Raw genomic sequence first — 20,627 nt, forward strand, 5'->3', positions numbered from 1 at the left:
TCACCTTTACAGTCTCACGATGCCTTACCCGCTAAAAGTGAATAACACAATATGAAAAGCTTCAGTAGCAGACATACTGGACGCTATGTATCTATTCAGATGGGCTTCTACTTTTATGTGTATATAATCCTTACCACATTTCTGCATTTTAACGTGCACTTTTTGGCTCCTTTGGTTATCTCTTTCTTCTTGGCTCGTTATATGTTTACGCCTACTTATACATATCTCTTGCCCAATATATTATTACACTATTTATGCAGCTTTTATCCTTTTTAGCTACAAATGTTCCTGTAATTCTCTATATGCATATTTATACTTAAGTTTATAATAGAACTACGATATGTTTATATCTGCTAATGCATTTCCCCCTTTTTTTTTTTTTTTATATATCATCTTAAAATAAAAAACTCATAATCAAATTAGCTATATGTTTAAAAAAAAAAAAAAAAGAAAAAAAAAAACAAAAAAAAAACAAAGCAGGTTGACCCTTGGAAAATACTTTAAGATCTGTTCACTGGATTTCTTTAGTAATACAGGTACACTGTAATTATACCATTCTGTTATATTATTCCTGATCACTTTGAAAAAAAAAAAAAAAAAAAAAAAAAAAAATAATAATAATAATAATAATAATAATAATAATAATAATAATAATAAAAATGAGTATGAAATCGTCAGCTTTTCCAATTTACACAAAAATTAAAATAAAGTACCCTTTAAATTTAACGTATCAAATGCAAAATTGAGAAAAGCCAGATTTTACATATATATTAAAAATGGGCAAAATGTTACCCTTAGCATAAAAATATGCACATGTATAGCTCATACCAAACATTTGCACTTTTTATTTTATTTTTTTTTTTTTTTTTGCTAATTTTTCTTACCCATCCTTATGTTAACATTTGTTCACCCTGATGGGTTCTCCTCATAACGGAACATGAATAGAATTCTTATTCATTTCATATAATTTTAAACTAGTAAAATTAGGAGGTTTTCCCTTTCACGTTGCAAGAATTAGTGACTATTAGCAGTTTTACTTTGAAAATATTTACTACTACATTTATTACTGTTTCCATGGGCATTGGCATTATCGTTTCAATTGGTATTGTTACTGTTATTGCCAGTGCCACATCATCATAGGGACTTAAGGCTTATATATAAATTGCTTAATGTCGTTATTACCTTTAGAGATGAACTAAAAGGAAGGAAAACACTATAACCCAGTCTTCTTATTTGATATATTAGTAAGTTACTACTGTAAAGTTACTTGGTAATGTCGTTATTCAGAATGTAATTTATTACACCACTTTGTGTAAAATATTCCTATAAGGGGAGTAGCACCATACATTTGATTAGACCCTTATATTTCATAAGCTATAGCAGTTTCTGTATTATAAATTATGGAATCAATAAAATTACGTATTAGCATGAAATTCTATGTAATATGTATATTTGATTTAGTGCTATGGTGAACTTGTCCTTTATTTTGTGTAGCGTTATACGTACAACTATAAGTATATGTGAAATAAAATGCTTCTCTCAGTTAAAACATTAAAAGAGGAAGAGAGGAAGACACCTTTAAGTACAAGATGTAACCAATTAAAGCGTAGGTGTAAGATCTGCTCAACACAAAAACATTTTCTTTTTTTTTACGTTTCACAAAATTCGTGTACCATCAGAACAAAGAACAAAAAAATTAAAAATTAAAAATTAAAAAAATAAGAAATAAAAATAAAAATAATAATAATAATAATAATAATAATAATAATAATAATAATAATAATAATAATAATAATAATAATAATAATAATAATAATAATAATAATAATAATAATAATAATAATAATAATAATAATAATAATAATAATAATAATAATAATAATAATAATAATAATAATAATAATAATAATAATAATAATAATAATAATAATAATAATAATAATAATAATAATAATAATAATAATAATAATAAAAATAATAATAATAATAATATCAGATGGATGGCAAACTGGTAGAATGCACTATACCATCGTACTAGTTTGGAATACATCTCCAATTTTTTTTTTTTTTTTTTTTCGAGATTATAATATTAAAAGTTGTAGTTATAAAGTCATTTATACAGAAAAAATGAAGTAAAATAAAGCTAAATAATTTATCTATTTATAGTCATTCCCAATTGTTTGCAATATTTTACACAATTACCACAATTTGAAGCAATATCTCGAAATATCGAAGGATATATACACATAGATTCAAACGTAAAAACGTAGATAAGACATAAATGGGCAAAACTGGAACAAATGAGTAAACACATATGAAGCAAATAAACTATTTTTACATGAAAAGTTCAAAACATAATTTTATCCAATTTTTAAATATTAAAAAGGTGAAAACAAAGCTGCATTTTTTTTTTTTTTTTTATAGTTAAAAATAAGCAGGTTAATTGTAAACAATAAAATAAGGGAAAAACAAAGTCTTAAAAAAAAAAAAAAAAAAAAAAAAATGGCTAACTGTAAAGCAAGATACTTATAACTGAATTTAATGCATATCTCTACAATAACATATTGTAAAAATAAAGGAATATTTTCTATTATTTTGTACATAGTTCAGGTCCTCCTTGTCCTTTGTTTTTTCTTTCATTTGTTTCTTGTATTTGCTTCATTACTTTTGTTTCTTGTATTTGCTTCATTACTTTTGTTTATTGTATATGCTTCATTACTTTTGTTTCTTGTATTTGCTTCATTACTTTTGTTTATTGTATATACTTCATTACTTTTGTTTCTTGTATTTCTTTCTTTTTTGTGTGTGTTAGTGTGTGTGTATCTGCAATTTATTAATTCCTATTTGCATATAACTTGTATATGTGGATCGAGGTCATAAAAAAAAAAAAAATTCCTGAAAAATTAATCTGCACAAGGGTGTTTAGCGTTACTCTTTAACATTTCTTCTTCTTAAAAGTGTAATATATTTTATCTGCAAGTCTGGTCCTTTTTTTATGGGAAATAAATACATAAATATATAAACATTTTTTTTTTTTTTCTTTACTCCTGTTCTCGTTCTTATTCTCCCTCATCATCCTCTTCATCATCGTCTTGCTCCTTAAACGAATTGTCCATGTTACTTAACTGACGAAAAATTTCATCATTAGATGAGTTATTCTTACTCACTAGCAATATTTCAGGTGTTATAGTTTCATCATTTAGTATATTAGTATCCTCATCCGACTTTGTATTTTCATTATCACTTTTTAAAGAGTTCTGTTCATCATCATCATCATCATCATTTTTATCATTTTGAAAAGTACTTGACAAATCTGAATTTAATTGTATGTACACGCAAGAACTATTGCATATATTTTTATCAGAAGTTATTGCATGCAAGGCAATGTTCGAAGAGTCTATACTAATGCTATTAACGTCATTTAAAAGGTGTAAATAGAAATTTTTATTCTTTTCATAATGCTTCAAATATATTTTATTTGTTGATAATTCCTTAAAGCTTGTTACTTTCTCTTTTTTATATTCATTTTTATTTCTCACCCAAATTACTTTTTTCTCTAATATGAATAATTTCCCTCCTCCTAAATTTAATTTATTATAAACAAACTCTATATCATTGCCTTTGTATAAAACGGGGTCTGCTCCCCCATTTTCCATTGCCTTGAGGTCTTCTTCATTGAGAGTGTTTAAAGAAACTGCCATTTCTGCGCTGTTAAACGTTATATATATATATATATATATATATATATATATATATATATATATATACATATAAATATCACGTGTATGTTTATTTTACTGTAATTGGGTATGCTATATATAAGTAGCCCTATTTTGTTGCCCTCCTATTAAATTTTCTAATAGAAAGCAAAAATTTTACCTTTATGTTAAACGGATAAAACTATATCAAATTAATTTTTTTTTTTTTTTCCTTTTTTCCTCCTTAAAATTTAAGAAAACTGATACAAATTGAATCCTTGAGCAAGTACTCTAAAAATGTTTGTAGGAAAAAAGTTTATTTCATTCAAACTTGCATATATAAATGTATAGGATATATATATATATTTTTTTTTTTTCATTTACACCTGCTGTTACGAGTTCGTAAATAAATAACAGCTGTTTATTTTATTACGGTTTATTTACCTTTGTTCATCCGTATAAAGCACGCAATAATTTGCAAAGTAAACAAATGAAATGTTCGTATACAAATTGTACAGTGTTACATGATTATTTTTAAATTTTAAATTAAAATAAGATATTTAACATATTGAAAAATAAAAAAATATAAAAAAAATTAAAAGCAAAAATATATATAAGAGAACAAACGATAATGTAGTAGCTTAATCTACAATATTGGTGAAATCCAAAATAAAGAAAATAATTAACGATAAGGGGATAATACATAAGGAACACAAAAAAGCACAGAGAATGTTATATACATACGTATAACATACATGCACAAAAATCATCTATATTTTCGAATTCACTTTTCTTTTTTTTACATCTTTTTACCCTTCTGGTTTACGTATTTAATGTAAAAATACAATATTCGGCATGCAATTTTTCATTCTGTTATTTGAAAAAACGTTTTAACTGTTATCAAAAAAGAGCGAATGTACTGTTCTGTAGAAGCTTACGTTTTATCCCGTATATAAATAAATATATATATATATATATAAATATATATATATATATATAAATATATATATATATAAATATATGTATATATAAATATATATATATGTTTGTTTATACATTTCTTATATTGTGCTGCGAATATACCCTTTTAAGGGGAACAGGAAGTATATGGATTTTTATTTTGTCCTTATCTGTCTTTCCATATGTAATCTATATATGAACATTCACTGTAATCGATGGATGATCTATCACCATGTTGTCTTTTTCGTTAAAATTTTCAAATAGTTGGCTAAAAATTAGGTGTATTGGGAAATTAATCAATGTGTGTACTTTTTCTTTTAAAAAATAAAAAAAAAAAATTTAGGGAAAACATTTTTACACACACAAAAAAAAAAAAAAGAAATAATATGAAATGAAACAAAAGGAGCAAAATGCACAAGTGAACAAAGGAACGAACAATACGAGAATGTAAGTTGGTAATTCGTGCTCCATAGCACAGTATTACACTCCGCAATAGAATACCCATATATATATATATGTATGTATGTATATATGTATGTATGTATGTATGTATGTATATATGTATGTATGTATGTATATATGTATGTATGTATGTATATATGTATGTATGTATATATGTATGTATGTTATGCACATGAATAGATATAATTGCGCGGATTCCTAAATGATAATTTTTTGCCATGAAGTGTTACATATTCCTTTGCACATTAACTGTTTTCCTCATAGAGCTGGAAAAAAAAAAAAAAAAAATTTCCATTATTGATTAAACAATATATTTGCTTCTTTTTATTTTTTTGTTTTTCGATTTCTTTTACAATTCTTAAATTTTATAAATTGTTCGAAAAAGAAAAAAATAAAAAAACTTTTATGCAATTATCTGACAGTGCTAAAAAGCAAAATGGAAAGTGAAATATTCGTAAAATTTTAAAATATTTTTTACAAAATTTTCTTAAATTATAATTAATAATTTGTGTATTAAGGCCAATAATTATCAAACATTTTTTTTTAAAATGATCAAAAATAGCGGTTTCCATATATCCAAAATAACAGTATATTTGTAAAATGGTAAATTTCTGTTTTTACGAGTACTATTTTCCATAAAGCGAATGAATTAGCGATTACAATGGGGAAATAAAAAAAAAAAAAAGAAGCAAAAACAGAAACAAAAAGAAAGAAACTACAACCATAGCGATGATGTTAAAATGCGCTGAAATATGCTAAAATGCACCCCTTGTACGTTTCGCAAATTTATAAAGGCATTTGTTATTTTTAAAAATATCACCTTTAAAAGGGCATATGCATATGCATATATATGTATATATCTATATGCAGAGGGTTTGATTTACTTTATCCCCACAAAGTTGAGGAAGATTTTTTGAAGTGATTTCAAACGTGCACTTTCAGCAGAAGTCTTGTAAAGAATATTAAGTAAAACACAAAAGGTACATCGAATAACGCACAACGAATAAAGCAGAGTGACCAACAACGAAGAAAAGGTAACCCACCCGCACTGATAAACCGTCTGAGCGAATTGCAAAATGGTGAGGACAAAAAAGAATGCCGTAAATCATAACCCATTAAACATAATTAATTTGGATGGGAATCTACCTATAAATAATATTGCACAAAATAGATTATCACATAAACAAATTATTTCTAAAACGAATAGAACTATAAATGAAGGAAACTTAAATGAAGTTTCACAAAAAGGTTTAAAGAAAGCACGTATTAGACGACCACATAGATATAGACCAGGTGTTTTAGCTTTAAAAGAAATAAGAGCTTACCAAAGTACTACACAATTATTAATTCCAAAAATACCATTCGTAAGAGTAGTAAAAGAAATTACTCGTTTGTTTGAATTACCAGGTGATCAGTTTCGTTATACTCCTGAGGCCTTGTTAGCTCTTCAAACAGCGTCAGAAGCTTATTTAGTTAGTTTATTTGAAGATGCATATTTATGTTCTCTTCACGCAAATAGAGTTACCCTTATGCCAAAAGACATACACTTAGCTAGAAGAATACGAGGACGAGACTGAGTTCTTTACGTGCAATTACTCCTTGCAGTATTTGGACGTTCAGATATGAAGCAGTTATTCCTCCATATTTTATTGCCCTTTATCACTCAGCACAATATTACAACGTACTACATTTTAATACAGTGTACCAAATTTTATTGCACTATATTATCTTTTATTTTTTTGCTGTTGCAATAATATGTGCAAAAACGGACAAACACGAATGATTATGATAATAACAGCACACGTTATATTAAAAAAAAAAAAAAATATATATATGAAAAAAGAAAAAAGCAAAAAGCAAAAAGAAAAAAATTCTCCTCCCAATCGACCCCTAAACCCGTTAAGGTACAAGGAAAAAAAAAAATAAACACAAAAAAAAAAAAAAAAATGTATGAGCGAAAATAAACAAGTGAAGAAGTACAACTGGGATAACATTTTGATTATGTTCGTGGGGAACGACATTTCAGGAAAGAGTATTTTCCAGGTTACTCCTTTATGTATTGGAAAATGGACGCATGTGCTCATATACTTTTGTCTGTATGTGTGTATAACCAATATATATGTAGTACAATTATGGTGCTACCTCTAAAAAGGCATAATAGTTATTTATGTAAAGAACCCCATACATTAATTACAATCGAACAAGGATAAAATGAACGTTTAATATAACTGCAACTGATCATTTCAACTTCAACAATTCTTTTTTTTTTTTTCGATATTAATTTTGTTGTCATAATACTTTTCTGGCCTTTAATTTTTTTTCTCTTTTTTACCCATGTTGTTTCGCGTTAGCATAAGTGTATGCATAAATACACGTACGAATATATATTAATACGCTTTTGAGCGCTTTAATTTTCAAATTCTTCCATTTACAAGCTCACTTTTCATGTTTTACCAAGCATTATATATTTTTTCCTTTTTTTTTTTTTTTTTTTTTATTGACATATATTCATCCGTACTTTTTAAGTTTTTTAATTATAATAAAATTAGGTATTAAAAATGAAAAAAATAGTTCCTTTGCAAATGCGTTCACCCGTACGCATTATATGTTGTTTCATTGTTGGATTAATGCTGTATATACGAGCATGTTAGCGAGTGATATTGTATGCATTTATGTATGTACATATATATATATATAAATATATATGTATACACATATATATGTATTTTTTTTTTTTTTTTTTTTTGGCACTTATTACTATGTATAAAAAAGATGAGTAATTTTTGCATAATTTTTGTACTTTTTCCAAAATTTTAATTTTGGCTTTTCCCACTTTCAATTTAAATGTAGAGGTCGTAATTTTATTTTATTTTTTTTTTTTTAAATTAAGCGGAATGTATTTTTCGGCGTTCATGAGGTGGGAACTAGTACAGGATACAACATCGTTCTGCAGGTAAGTACGTACATATGTATTTATGCTTATAAATTGTATGGTTATATAAATACTAATTATATGCGAGCAAATATGCGTTGTCGGTAAATACGAAAATGCATACATTAGTGATTCAACTCTTGACTAAGGGGTTAAAACGACACTAATTTATTAGCACAATATTATTATAATATTTTATGAGATATAATTTTTTTTTTTGGAGTTTTAAATTTTTACATAGAAGCATGAAAAATTGAGCACAAGTAGATATAGATATAAATATATATATATATATATATATGTGCGACTTTACCGTTGAAAAAAAAAAAAAAAAAAATTGCATACATATAATTATATATATAAATATATATATATAATTATATATATAAATATATATATATATATGTATGTATGCATGCTTATGTATATAAAATTAAAAAAAATATATTTTTTCCTTTTCGTCAAAGTTACATTTTGTACAAACAATAGTACAGCAATCGTATTATATGTATACATTTATATACATATATATGTTTGCGCGTACATCTGTATAATTCATGTTATGTATATATTATAATCGTATGTAACACTGGTGAAAAACCCTCATTTCAAGTTTCACAGGAAAAAGCAGAATGATGGAATTGATTTTCCCAAAAAAAAAAAAAATAGTTTTATTAACGAACTCTATTGTAAAACAGTATTTTAAAAGAGAAAAGCAAAAATTAGTATAGATATGTAAGTAAGTATATATATCTAAGTATTGGCATATATGTAATCATATATATGCAAGTTGTATATATACGTGTGATACATATATGTACATTTAGTTTACGTACCTACTGCATGAAGGCAAAATGGTAACTATGACAGGAGAAGAAAGCGACTTTTACGATGGATGCAAAAGCATTTTAACAAATTTGTTAGAAAGAAATAATGATAAAAAGAAAATAAATATAAGTTTAAGAGAATTTAATTTTTACGAAAATGAGAAAAGAGAACTAAACTGCATTAACATATCTCCATGTAAGTATTACATGAGTATCTGTGATTCGTTTGGTATAATATATGTATATAAAATTGTAGGAAATGAATTTGTTTATATACTGAAGCTGGACATTTACTGTACTAGCACAGTAGTGAAATCAGTTATATGGGTTAGCAAAAAGAATAAATGTAGTAGCAAAAATAGTACAAAAAATGGTAAAAAGAAAATACACTTATTTATGAACAATGATTATAAGGATTATTTATTATTCATTTCAACCTTGTGTGGAATTATAATTCTGTACGACTTAGAAAGTAAAAATATTGTTCAAAAGATAGTAACGAACGGAAGTATAAGCTGTTGCAAATTAAACAATACGTTGCAGTATTTCGGAATGTGCAATTTAAATGGATATTTTTATTTATATAATATTTACCAGAATGAGGGAAAAACGATATATAACTGTTTTGACAAATTTTACGAATCGGACATAGAGGAAGAGGGGGGAATAATCGTCCAGTATGGGACAAACTACAAGAAGAGTAAGAATTATAGGAAAGGTGCCAAGAGGGGCAGAGCTGAAATTAGAGGAAATGGAGAAAGAAGCAGAAGTAGAGGAGGCAGAGGAGGTAGAGAAGGCAGAGGAGGCAGAGGAGGTAGAGAAGGCAGAGGAGGCAGAGAAGGCAGAGGAGGCAGAGAAGGCAGAGGAGGCAGAGAAGGCAGAGGAGGCAGAGAAGGTAGAGGAAGCAGAGGAAGTAGTGAAAGTAGGGATGGTAGCTTATGCAACATAAGGGACGAGTACGTACATGCTAGCGAAGGATGCACCTATATATCCTCTCCGGAGCAGCAATGTAATAAAAGGATAAAGCTGTCGAATGACTTGTCGTCCTACTTGGATGATACTTATAACATGCAAAGCAGCCGAGAAAATAGCGACGAAGGTAGCGTTAATAATGATGGTAGTAGCGTTAATAATGATGGTAGTAGCGTTAATAATGATGGTAGTAGCGTTAATAATGATGATAGTAGCGTTAATAATGATAATAGTGGCATTAATAATGATGGAAATACGAGCAGTGCTGTGCCGAATGACGAGCCAAACAACACTGGCGAGGGCACAACCCTTCCCCTATTTGCTCAGAAGGACGAACACAATTATGATTATGTAAAAAACGAAACGTTTAACATTTATATTAAAAATAAATTTAAGTGCAAAGAAAAGTTAGTTTGTTTATATTTTGTAGACGTGCTTAAAAAGAGGAGTGTTTTGCTGGATGTTATGGATCATGGCCTGATGAAAAAGAATAAAAAAATAGGAAAATACAATGGCATTGGCATTGGCGTTGGCACCGGAACTGGAACTGGCCGTTACATCGACTACGGCGGCTACCGCTCCGTTTCCAACAACAAGGAGTGCCATAGTGAACTGCGAAGCGGAATTCGATCCATTGAAAAGTCGTATGATAACTATAATCACTATGTACTGTTAGGAAGCGAAAATTCGAAAATTTATAAATACAATTTGTCGAACAGTATATGTGAAGGGGAGTTTATAAGTATGAATAAGAACTCTGTAATATGGGATGTCATGTACATTTACAAAACAGATGAAATTGTATGTGTTGATAATAAAGGATCATTAATAATATTTGACAACAACACTTATTCTATTAAATATTTTTTTAATATTCACAATTACAAATCTGTTTCTTTAACTAAAACGTTAAATGAGAAGTTCATTTTTTCAGCAGGTGTTGATCGTCATATAATTAAATATACATTATCCGAAATACATACGGCTGGTAGTGTTAACTATCAGAGGGATAGTAACACAGCTCGTGGAAGTAGATTCATATGGGTGAACAACTACAAGCTTGATGAGCATAATGGAAGGGATCGTTTTCATGAAAAAGCCCACCCCAGCTCAGGTGGGACAGTCCCTTCGCCTCGACCACAGAAAAGTAATAATAATATTATTGACTGCGATGCTAACTGCGATACTAACTGCGATGCTAACTGCGATGATAACTGCTATCCTAATGGCTACCCTAATGGCTATCCTAATGGCTATCCTAATGGCTACCCTAATGGCTACCTAATGCTATCCTAATGGCTATCCTAATGGCTATCCTAATGGCTATCCTAATGGCTATCCTAATGGCTATCCTAATGGCTACCCTAATGGCTACCCTAATGGCTACCCTAATGGCTATCCTAATGGCTATCCTAATGGCTATCCTAATGGATATGCTAACCGTGGTGCTAACTGTAATGACAATAATCATCATGGTAATAGTAACATCAGTGCGAAGGAATTATTCTTTATCCACAAGGTAAAAGCATCAAGGAAGATGGACAAGAAGTGGTATTTTATTAATAAATATTCTGCACACATTTCAGACATTAAACAGATCGTTTTTTTAAGTGACAACTACTTGTTAAGTATAAGCGATGATTTAACCTTTTGCTTAATTGATATTCTGCATAACCGAAAGAAGTACTACTCAATTAAAAATATCTCAAATAGCAAACATGTATTTTTTTCATCGAATTTGAAGAACATCCTGTGTGTTTATTCGAATCAGTTGAATGTTTACTACAATGAAAATTGCATTGCTTCTCCCAGCGCTGCTAACACTAGTGATGTTTCTAACGCTATTAATGCGGGTGACTATGCTGGCCGCTCCTCAAGGGAACCAGATGAAGGAACGGTATTAAAGAGGTGCAATACATATATGACAAATGCTGAAGGAAGGATAACTCCTCAAGTTGGTGCATGCATAAATGCATCGAATTACAGGCATCTAGTGAACATTACTTATGAAGAAAACGAATACATAATCAAATGCAATTTAAACAAACAATTTGATAAAATAGCTTGTGTAACGAATAAGAATTTTAGCTTATACCATTTTAATGCAGATACTTTGACTATTTTTAACTACGACATTTCGAATCTGAACTTTTTTAAAGTGTATGACTTTTGTTTTTTAAATAATAATCATATAATTGTTTCTTTGCATAGACGCACAGATGAACTTCATTATAATAAGGTAAAAACGATTAACAATACGAATAAAGCCAATGGTAACACATGGAATGGTAAGAATTATCGAATGCAACAAAACCATAGCGGATTTGAAAGGAATGACCAAGTGGATCACACTGACAACATGTACAGTAATGATGGAAACCCTAGGGAAAGCAGCAACAGTCGCTTGTCCATTCAAAGAGTGAACAATAGCTTGGCTGGTTTCCCCTATGGTGATGATATAAACTGCTCCAGCAGAGTAGGAAATAAAAAAGAATCAAAACTAAGCTTCATCTTTAACAATAATTTAAATGAAAATCTAAACATATACAAAAATTCGTTTAGCTACTACATAACAATATATAATATAAAAAAAAAAAAAATTAAAGAAGAGCTAAAGGTTGATAGGGTTCTTTGCAATTTTAAGAAATATAAGAAAGGATTAATAGTTTGTTCTGACTATATGAAAAACATTTATTTGTTTTTTAAAAATATGAAAATGAAAAGATACTTAAACAAATGTATAAGACTGAGTGATTTTAATATGAATGAGGAAAATGCGCATCGTAGTTTTCTCTTCTATTTCGTTGTAGAAGATTTTTTTTTAGTTTTTACATTAGATAATTTATTGTATATATATTACATGGATTTTAATAAGAATAACATATATATGGTAAAGAAGAGTCTTATCAAATATTATAATCTTAACGAGTTAAGTGATATTATTTTAGTCAACTTGAATATACATACAGAGAATCAAAAAGAAGATAACATGTCCACATTTGAGGATGTAGAAACATTGAGTAAAGAACAAAAGGAAAATAATGAAGTACATATAAAATATTATTTAAAATACAAATATTGTCTTATATTAAAAGGATTAAATATAGTACGAATAGTTGACTTTAATATACATGACCATTCTCTTATTGACATAAATATTTGTAGATCACGTACCATATCAAATATTAATAACAATACATGTAGTCAATATTACATTCCTTCCTTAAATTTTAAATACAATTTTTTAAATTTAAAGCATTTATATTTTCAAGATGCAAATATCTATTCTTTTATTAAAAAGGAAATAAGAAAAGCAGGAATACCAAATGCAGATGGTAATTTTATGGTTAACAGTTGCGATGAACAAAATCACATCTCGTTAAGTGAACAAAAAAAAGGAAAAAATCAATTGAGGAAAGAGAGCGAGTCCTTATACATGAATATGTTTTCACTCTCTTTTAAAACACTCACACACTTAAAAAGAAGTAATATTGTAAACATTCACTTCTTGTACACCACTGAAAATAACATAATCGTTCTAATTTGCATACCAAAGAATATCGACAGCACCTTAATTAACGTAGCGGACACGAAGAAGTACGTTAAGTAAATAACCCCACCACCCTTACGCATGCGAAGGGAAATCACTGGGGTTTCAACTGTGCTGCATTTGAAGTACCTTGGTTTGCCATTCGTTTGATCGCCCGTTCGTCCATTTATATATTTGTGCGTACATTAAAATATGTGTTTATTCATTTATCAACTCACTCTTTCCACTGTTTTCCACACCCCATGCACACCATCTATTGTTGTCAGAGTCTCCACTCGAGTACATTTGATTGAATATTATATAACTACAATTTGTTTTCTTTTTTTCTTCATTTTAACCATTCGTAAAAAGCTTTTTTAAATTTACAAAAAAATTAATAATTAAAAAATTAAAATTAAAAAATTAAAAAATTAAAATTAAAAAATTAAAAAATTAAAATTAAAAAATTAAAAAATTAAAATTAAAAAATAATAATTAAAAAATTAATAATTAAAAAATTAATAATTAAAAAATTAAAAAATTAAAATTAAAAAATAATAATTAAAAAATAATAATTACATATTAATTCATAATTTTCCTGTAACAAAATACGCCACGACGAGAAAAGAGGCGGCGTCGTACGTAAAAATGTGGATGCTGGTACAGGTACACATATGTGTATGTATATACATATATATATATATATACAGAAATACGCCCCATGTACACTTATTCCCACATACGCACATATGTAATATGCTTGTGTGTAAATGTTTAACGAGGAAAACATTTCTGTTCCTCCAATTTTAAGCAAACAATAAAAAAAATGAATATCCATGAGTATACTAAATTGTTTTATTCAAAAACGTTAATACAGGATAATACATTTTTGCGCCCTTATTTCGTATCTTCCCTTCCCCTATTTTTAAATAATATGCTTGTCTACTAATATGTAGGATTCATTTTCGACAATTCTGTCAATCCTATCTTTTAAGAGATCTCTAAGATCAATTTTATATTTCTCATCTTGTGTCTTTTTTAATGTCTGTAAAATGTTATTGAAACTTTTATTTTTTCGAACTTCGTTTTCGAGGTACAAGAATATTTTTCTATTACTTTTTACAAGTTCATGCATATAATATCTGTAGGTGTAAAACGATATAACATAAGAGTCACTAAATAAGCAGTTCATTTTATTATCATTTTTATCAACACTTGGAAAATCTTTTATTTTGTTTTTTATGTATTTATATGTTTCTTCTCTGTTATTCAAATTACTATTGCATTTCCTGCTAAAATATTTTCTTGCTTCTTTTGGACAAAAGAATAATATTTTACACTGAAAAATAGAGCGTAAAAAATAAACAATTACTGAGAGTATCTTTTCCTTAATTCTGTTTTTTTCATATTTTTCATTTACTTTCTCTATACCTATAATCCACTCTTCCTTCCTTTTTCCCAAAGCATTTTTTAAATTATCACAATGAGTTACTTGTTCACTCGCATACTCATCCGATAATATTTCAGTAAATTTCTCACTACTTAACAGTTCATGTTTTTTTCCTCGATCGTTATCCTTCTCAATTTGATCTAATATAAAAACATTTTTTTTTTTTTTTTTTTTCGAGCTATTTTCTTCATCAATATATTCATTATTATTTCCAATTATATTATGTTCTTCTTTGACTGAATATAACTTAATAAATTTTAAGACTGTCAAAATTTCTCTGATATTAAAACTTAGTGGACTTTCCTCCTTATCATAACTATATCTCAAATTCTCCTTTTCAAAATTCGCTTTTCTTTTTTTTGTATTTGTATTAACCTGTTCATATGAATAAAAATCCTTTTTAATATTTATCAGCCCAATCTTTTTTATAGTTTTATTTTTTAACAAACAGTAACACAAATTGTTGTTACTAATTACTAAGCTCAGGACATTTATGTTACATCCCTTCGCCTTCATTTCCTCCAAACAGTGCTCTATGCTTTTAATGCTTGACACATAGCGTACCACTCCAATGCCCCTGTAACTGCCAATTGTACTGCTACTACTGCTACTATTACTGCTGCAACTACTACTACTACTTTGTAGCTGATTTTTTAAAAAAGTAGAAAAATATACCAACTCTCTCTTTATCAATTTTATGAACATTGGAACAGAACTGTTTATTTTTATCTGCGTTTTTTTTTTTTAAAAGTAGCAGTGATATTTAACACATGAGGAAACATTAGTGATGTTGCGATATCCTGGAGTGCCCCCTGTCCTTCTTTTTGCTCCAGCAGCTACTACTACTTCTAGTACTAGTACTACTACTACTTCTAGTACTAGTACTACTACTACTACTACTACTACTACTACTAGTGATGTTGCTGCTACTTCTTCTAATACTACTACTAACGATATTGCTATTATTTTATTAGCTTATTTTTTTTAATTTTAACTAGCCAACTTTTTTGCTATTCCATAATTTTTTTTTTTTTTCTCAAATATTCTTGCACGTTCAGAAAAAACACCCTATGTGTATACATAACGCAAATGGGATGATAAAAGTACGAATTTTCGTAAAATGAAAAAAAGGTTTATAACTTTTAATATTGATTAACAATTAAAATAACTCACGAAATGATATAACATTATAATAATATTTAAAAATATAATATATAGTTTTATTTATTTATTTTTTTTTTTTAAAGGAAAACTATATATGACTATATAAAGCATGCGTACGCGCGAATAATTTTTATTTTTTCCCCTTGAAGGAACGTGATAAACATGCGCATGTAATGCATATAAAATTTGCTGAAATTTTTGAGGAGGGTTCTCCAAAAATTGAGTTTTTTTCTTTCTTTTTTACATTTTCATTATTTACCTTTTTTTTCTTTTTTCTTTTTTTTTTATTCTTTTTTTTTTTTTTCTGTTTTTCCTTTTTCACATTTTTTTTATTTTTTATTTTTGTTTTTCTTTTATTAACAAAACTCCTATTCGGTTTGTGAAAAAAGTTGATGTTCAAAAAGAGATGCAGTGCACAGATATTGGGCTAAGCGGCACGCAGAATAAACGTAAGATAAATTTTAAGTGATATGTATTATGTAGAATATATACGAAGATAACTTCTATTTTTTTTTTTAATTTTTTATACTCCTGTTTTTCTCCCACCTGTGGTGTGTATTTCCATTGATCCATGAATGTTGGAACATATATCTATATCTATATATCTATATCTATCTATACCTATATATATATATATATATATGCACATCTTAAGGTTTCTCCACGTGCGCACCTTTATAACAGTTGAGCGTGGCATTTTACTACCTATGAACGCTTCATCTTTTCATAGTCTGTATACGTGAGGCTACAGTTTACACCTTCGTATCGTTCTACTTGTATGATTTTCAACAATTCATCGTTAATTTCCCCCCTGTAGTTTGCTTTCCTTATTAATTTCCTGATCGTCGTTTGATGATCAAAGTTATGTTGTGATGCTACATCAGGTAAAAATGTAGAAGAATATTTTTTTTTGTTCACAGTAAAATTTATTTTTATACCATGTTTCCCAATAACCCAATCATAAATATGATTACATTCTTCAAAATTAAATAAATACGTAATAGTAACAATTAAATATGGTAAATCTTTAAGTGTTATAGGGTCAAATCTTGTATCGTAAAGTGAACTTTGTAAAGTATAATAATGTAATTCTAAAATATCTATTTCACTTAAACAACCTATACATCCTTTTAATTCATATGCATCGTAATCATAAGAGCCTAAGTCATTCATGTCGTTCAATTTCATCCATTTTACAAAAAAGGGTATCTTAAATCCTTTCTGATGCAATGCTTCTAACACTGCAGGAATATAGTCATACTTTTCCCTTTTTAACTCATGCTTTAATATGTCAAAGCACCATGAACATATAATATCCTTTTTTTCTATTAGTTCAGTTACCACATCTTTTTTATCATTTACTAATTCTACTGTCTTTTCAACACTAGTTGACGCGGAGGAATACATATTTAAAAATGATAAAAAAATATATGTAACTAATGAAGAAAAGATAAAAGATCAAACTATTTTTATGCTCATTAGTACGTGTAAAGCAACGTACTGGATTTTTTCCTTTAGGGCTGAATATGCTCACGGAGGGAGAGGGGAGAACTCCTTTTTTTTCTTTGTTCTGTTTTGCTACAAGTTGTATTATTTTGCTGAGTTTTATTTTGTTTAGCTTAAGTTTGTTATGCTATGTGTTATTTTGTTTAAGTTAAATTTTTTTTGCTGCGTATTATTTTGTTTTGTTTTATATCTTTTTTCTTTTTTTCTATTCTGATAGCTCATCAGTGAAATTAACATTACAACACTGTTACTCTTCGCGTACCATTTTTAAGATGTACAACTAAACTTCATATAAAAGCACACTGTTCAATAATCCTTTTTTTTTTTTTTTTTTTTTTTAATGGTTTCTAGTCTTATTTTTTTATATATAAATTACACTAAGGTAATTCTTTAGGTTCGTAAAGAATAAAGATGCATTAGCAGTACTCGTCTAGCCTAACATAATTCTATTCATCTCATTCAACTCGGCTTATTCAATTTAATTCAATTTAATTTATCTAATTTAATTTACTTCATTTAATATAATTTATTCAATATAATATATTCAATTTAATTTATTCAATTTAATTTATTCAATTTAATTTATTCAATTTAATTTATTCAATTCAATTTATACAATTCAATTTATTCAATTCAATTTAATTTATTCAATTTAATTAATACAATTTAATTAATACAATATAATTAATACAATACAACTTAATATAATTTTCTTTCTTTTTTTTTTTTTTTTTTTGCGCCTGTTACGGTAAGTCGCAAAATAACAACATTTTACTATTTTTTTTCTTTCTTTTTTGCTTTTTGTTCTCTTTTTTCTTTCTTCTTTTTATTGTTTTTTCGAAATAGGGACAATGCATAAGGGCACTTTTTAAAGGTGCAAAGGAATATCAGTAAAGATGTTGATATAAAAAAGTACGAAGCCGCATGTACGCACTCGTACATACGAACCTGAGCGTAATATAATTATGTAATGATGTACGAATGTGTACGCACTTATGTATATGTATATGTATTTATGTATATATATATTTATGAACTTAAGCATTTGTGCAAAGCGTACATGTGAACATGGTACAGAAATATGCTATTCACACGAGATTAAAATAGCGCTAAGTATTTTGAATGATATATATATATATATTAATATAAATTGGTGAGTACCCTTTTTTTTTTTTTTTTTTTTTTTTATTAGAATTATTTTTTTACAGAAGGAAAAAAAAAAATGATTAGGGAAAAAAGAAAGATACGAAATGTGCATAATTTTAACATAACAATTAGTGAATAACAAATACGTTAATTAATTTATGCATTTGTGACATATGTATATTTATGCTATGTACACGGTCATAACATTTATACAGTTATATTATATATGCAGTTATATTATATATGCAGTTATATTATATATGCAGTTATACTATATATGCAGTTATATTATATATGCAGTTATACTATATATGCAGTTATACTATATATGCAGTTATACTATATATGCAGTTATACTATATATGCAGTTATACTATATATGCAGTTATACTATATATGCATTTATATTATATATGCATTTGAATTGTTTATTCATTTTGTACCTTTTACACAATTTACACCAATTATACCACTTACACCATTTTTTTGCTTAAAAAAATAAATAAAAGGATTTTTACTAATTGGTTTGCCTTGGTTTATTTTGACCAATTTTTGCCTATTGAATAATTTTTTCCTTCGTTGAGCAAGCGAAAAATTACAAGTACATAGTAACTTTTTCTGACTGTGTAAGGATGCACAAGGGGAATAATTTGGAAGGGAAGAAAAAAAAGAAAAAAAATACATGAACAATTCAGGCTAGTTCAGTTTTTTTTGTGAGCGATATCATGAGAGTGTAATTGAGCGTAAATAGGCACAATTTGTATATATATATGTGTGAGGCGGTATATTTTATATGTACCACTTATGCGTACTTGTATGTACATATCTTAATATATATCTTTCCATGTGTGTGCACGAACGTTTGTTTCGTTCGTTGGCGCTTGTGTGTGACTGTGTGAGCTATAAAAATGGCAAGAATAATAAGCATATTCGTTATTCTGCTTGCACTGCTGATTGTTAATCCGTTCCTAACGAATAGTTTAGAAATATTCATTACTCTGAAGCCGAACAAAGTGAAATGTATGAAAGAAAGAATAAACAAAGACACATTAGTTGTATGTAAGTTCAAAACAGACGATAAGAATAATTTAGTTTCTATATATATATATGATACGGATGTAAATGAAAAGAATATTAATTCTCAACAAAAACTTCCTATCTTTGAGTCAGTTAATGAGCATAATGTGAAAACAGCATTTTCAACATTTTATTCCTCCTCTTACTCATTTTGTGCATATAACAAAACAAAAAAAACAATAGATATATATTTCGAAGTGAAACATGGAACAGACGCAAAAGATTATGCACAGATAGCCAAAACAGAACATCTTAATGAAGCTACACTGTTTTTAAAATTAATTGTTGACCATATGACTGATTTTCATGTAAATTTAAAAAGAATTAAAAAAGACGAAGAGAATGAAAAAAAATCGAGTGATAAATTAAACGATACATTAATGTGGTTCTCCTTTATAAATATTTTTATTATAATTATTGCTGCTGTTATTCAAGACTTTTATTTTAAAAGATTTTTCACCTCCAAAAAAATTATTTAAATAATGATTTATTCCCGTGGGCATATGCACATAGGCTTACAGGCACATAGACATATAGCCACACACGTCCATATGCTCGTGTTTGTGTGCACTACTACCATGCGGACATTCGAACAAATTTTTTTATTAATCTCATGAAAAGCGTTAAAAATGGTACCTCTTTTGTATTGAAAAAAAAAGATTTTTTTTTTTTAAAAATATATTTAACTGTTTGCTTATGTAAGAACTGCACTTTGCTAGTATATACTTATAAGGATGAATATATATATATATATATATATATATATATATAATACATAGATATATATATAGTCGAATGTACGTACAGATAACTCGGGGTTAGTTCAGTGTATATGCCCGTTTTCACTGTAAATCGTTCTTTGACATTTTCACCTGCTCATAAAATAAGACCAGCTGTCAGTTAA

General features: G+C 27.6%; 6 protein-coding genes across 6 annotated transcripts; 3 read left to right on the plus strand and 3 right to left on the minus strand.

Annotated features, from left to right (window-relative positions):
- Positions 1–3,059: 3,059 nt before the first annotated feature.
- PmUG01_12030800 (conserved Plasmodium protein, unknown function) lies at positions 3,060–3,701 on the minus strand (the record flags this gene model as incomplete). The annotated part of the gene is made up of 1 exon (XM_029006510.1): positions 3,060–3,701. One exon carries the CDS (start codon positions 3,699–3,701, stop codon positions 3,060–3,062), a length of 642 nt encoding a protein of 213 aa, XP_028862992.1.
- Positions 3,702–6,196: 2,495 nt separating this feature from the next.
- Positions 6,197–6,697, plus strand: CenH3 (histone H3-like centromeric protein CSE4, putative; the record flags this gene model as incomplete). Its single annotated transcript, XM_029006512.1, has 1 exon — positions 6,197–6,697. One exon carries the CDS (start codon positions 6,197–6,199, stop codon positions 6,695–6,697), a length of 501 nt encoding a protein of 166 aa, XP_028862993.1.
- Positions 6,698–8,906: 2,209 nt separating this feature from the next.
- On the plus strand, positions 8,907–13,461 carry UTP4 (U3 small nucleolar RNA-associated protein 4, putative; the record flags this gene model as incomplete). Its single annotated transcript, XM_029006513.1, is given in 3 exon segments — positions 8,907–11,135; positions 11,150–11,320; positions 11,335–13,461. 3 exon segments carry the CDS (start codon positions 8,907–8,909, stop codon positions 13,459–13,461), a joined length of 4,527 nt encoding a protein of 1,508 aa, XP_028862994.1.
- An 844-nt stretch (positions 13,462–14,305) lies between these two features.
- Positions 14,306–15,535, minus strand: PmUG01_12031100 (conserved Plasmodium protein, unknown function; the record flags this gene model as incomplete). The annotated part of the gene is made up of 1 exon (XM_029006514.1): positions 14,306–15,535. The coding sequence occupies one exon, from the start codon at positions 15,533–15,535 to the stop codon at positions 14,306–14,308; it is 1,230 nt and encodes a 409-aa protein (XP_028862995.1).
- A 1,164-nt stretch (positions 15,536–16,699) lies between these two features.
- PmUG01_12031200 (conserved Plasmodium protein, unknown function) lies at positions 16,700–17,401 on the minus strand (the record flags this gene model as incomplete). The annotated part of the gene is made up of 1 exon (XM_029006515.1): positions 16,700–17,401. One exon carries the CDS (start codon positions 17,399–17,401, stop codon positions 16,700–16,702), a length of 702 nt encoding a protein of 233 aa, XP_028862996.1.
- Positions 17,402–19,554: 2,153 nt separating this feature from the next.
- PmUG01_12031300 (transmembrane protein Tmp21 homologue, putative) lies at positions 19,555–20,202 on the plus strand (the record flags this gene model as incomplete). Its single annotated transcript, XM_029006516.1, has 1 exon — positions 19,555–20,202. One exon carries the CDS (start codon positions 19,555–19,557, stop codon positions 20,200–20,202), a length of 648 nt encoding a protein of 215 aa, XP_028862997.1.
- Positions 20,203–20,627: the final 425 nt, after the last annotated feature.

This window comes from Plasmodium malariae (assembly GCF_900090045.1).
Source record: "Plasmodium malariae genome assembly, chromosome: 12".
NCBI lineage: Eukaryota > Apicomplexa > Aconoidasida > Haemosporida > Plasmodiidae > Plasmodium > Plasmodium malariae.